At 37.8% G+C, this 2,637-nt stretch overlaps 1 protein-coding gene across 1 annotated transcript; it reads left to right on the top strand.

Moving 5' to 3' along the window:
* Nucleotides 1-1,112: 1,112 nt before the first annotated feature.
* On the top strand, nucleotides 1,113-2,401 carry LOC128207160 (post-GPI attachment to proteins factor 4-like). Its single transcript, XM_052909938.1, has one exon. The coding sequence runs from the start codon at nucleotides 1,179-1,181 to the stop codon at nucleotides 2,394-2,396; it is 1,218 nt and encodes a 405-aa protein (XP_052765898.1). The 5' UTR covers nucleotides 1,113-1,178; the 3' UTR covers nucleotides 2,397-2,401.
* The last annotated feature ends 236 nt before the right edge of the window (nucleotides 2,402-2,637 follow it).

The raw sequence follows: 2,637 nt of genomic DNA, 5'->3' as shown, positions 1-2,637 counted from the left end.
ATCGCTCAATGTGTGTATTATGTCTTCTAGCAATATTTTAATCTTTCTTGTAACATTGTCCATTGTATTAATCAAGTGCTGATATTTTGACTGCTCCATATTCTTTACATACAAGTAAATCTTATCATAATAAAATAATGGTTAGTAGTATATGAAGACGCGTATTAGTCTTCCTAGAACCACTATTGCCAGATATCAATAATCCAAAACAAGACTGTGGCATGCAGTCGTAGTACCTTAAAAGAATCATGTTCTTGTTTAACATCATAATTCGGAATTTCCATCATATATCTGTTGTTATTTTTATGAAGCGACCCTCTTTTGTAACATGTTTACCATATGTGTCAATCAATATTAAGTAAATAGAAGCGTTAAAGTCAAACAGCTCCAATCAATACAATAAAATACTATCTGCTACAAAATAGATACAAGTAAGGGATAGCTAACTGATCGCTCAGTGGTTTAATAAATAAGTCATTTTTTCCATTTCATGTTGTCATAATTTCCAGTTTTACAGAGACCGCGAACGGTAGTCTTTAGTGTACATAATCGTAGCCTTGATGAAGACCTTTGACCAATTTGGAATTCACTTGTGTTGAACGTTTGCGAGGGCGATTTACAAAGCATTACATGATTAAGTACCAAAATGATTGAACTAGTCAATGTATTGCAGATTCATTTAAAATCTACTCGCAACGCTCCATTCTAGTAAGGTCCGAATTGACCATCTGCGTCAGGACGAATACATTACATACTGCTGCAGTGTTTTATCTCGTATTTGTTGGTCTAAGTTAAAATTGATTGCCAGTGAAGTGTGTTATTGCAAACATAATTAAGACTCCCAAGAGTTAAGTCATTAAGTTCAACTTCTAAAATAAATTACTACGAGATCTACTTGCAGCAGACTTAAGAAGACCCGATTTCTGACATTGTAAACCGAGGTTGTTTTCGATAAAAATGGCCGAGAGTTTCAAATGATACCATATTGTACAACTCAGAGTGGTTTCAAGTAAAGTGTGTGATAAGATAAAAAGCAGGAAGCATAAGGAAAATATTCTCATTTTTAAAAGATAACGTTTAGGCCACATGTGAATCATAAGCGAGTGGGAAATGATATTGTTGGAATAACAAAATTGAAATGAAAGGATGCGTTTTTAAAAAGCTCTAGGGAGTAAACAATGTATACCCGAACCTTTGTCATATTTGTAGCCACTCTGGCATGTTCTATGTCGACTGTCTATGTTTCAAAAAACTTGCCATTTTCACTAATATTTAACTACTTCAACAGAAACAATTTGCTACAGATCGTTGAAGACTCTAATCAGAACAGACTAATCAAGGCGAGGGGACATCTCAAAAGCATGAAAAGCAATAGGCCCGTAGTGGCGGATTATGTCTCGTCAGATGTTTTAATTCTCATTGTCACTGTGACGAGAAGAGGAAACAACCATTATTTGACGCAAACAGTTGCAGCAATGGACAGCGCCATAGGGCGGAGCAGAGGAGATCGGGAGTATGGTCTGCTCATCTGTAACGCTGACAGCCAGCCGGGCAAACATAAGGAGGCGTTAGAACTTCGAGATTTCGCCTTGTATGTGGACAAAGAACACACCAGCATTTTTACTGGCCAACCACCCAGAGTCCCTCGAGCCATTAACTCTGGACTAAAAGATACGGCAAGGATTCAAGAAATAAGTGACTACGTTTTCTGTCTGAACGCTTCGATGGCCTTGAAATACAAATATGTTTTAGTGTTAGAAGACGATGTTCTGCCAATCAATAATCTTTTACAGACATTAGACTTTATAATATTAAGAAGACTTCGTTATACAGCAGACGATAGTGCATACTATGAAATGACGAAGCCCTTTTTGTACTTAAAATTGTATTATCCACAGAGATGGCAAGGGTTTGCTTACGAAATAGGTATCATGCTAGAGTTTCTGAGCATCGGCGTAGTGGTGGGAGGGATTGTTGTATGTTTGGACACACTATGTGGAAGTCGTAACAGACGCAAGGGACACACACTCTTTATATTTGTGTTATACACAGCCTTTGCCTTGTGCTTGGCCAAGTGTCTTGGTCGTGTAAACATTAACGATGTCCGGCGTCTGTCGCCCCAGTTGTATCGCTTTGGACGAAGCGCAGCGTGCTGCACACAGGCTATGTTGTACCCGAGGGGCGCCATATATCCGCTTATGGAGCATCTGCTTGTCAACAACAGTCTCAATAAAGATCTTTCCATTCACAGATTCTCCGAAATTAGCGGTTACCCGGGGTACCAAGTAGAGCCAAATTTGTTTCAGCACATTGGAATGCACACGTCATTATCGGGTGGGTCAGATAAGAATCCGGAAGAGTTTTTGTTTAAACTCCATGAAAGCACGTTTAAGTGAGAAAGTTATACGCATGTTTTCGTTTTGATATTAAAAAATATGTGTAGTTATGAATAAAAACTTGAAATTATATCTAGTCGTAAGTTTGTACATAAAGCGTACATTTAACAAAACTGTTTCAGGACTAGATTTCTGAGTACAAGCTTGGTAGTAATGATATCTAAGCTTGGACATGTGTTGTATTCCAAAAGGTACATCAGGATCGTATATCAAACTAATCGATTTTAATTGGTGACAAGGC

Source organism: Mya arenaria, chromosome 11 (assembly GCF_026914265.1).
Source record: "Mya arenaria isolate MELC-2E11 chromosome 11, ASM2691426v1".
NCBI classification, from domain to species: domain Eukaryota; kingdom Metazoa; phylum Mollusca; class Bivalvia; order Myida; family Myidae; genus Mya; species Mya arenaria.
This window is presented reverse-complemented; position numbering and strand designations above follow the sequence as displayed.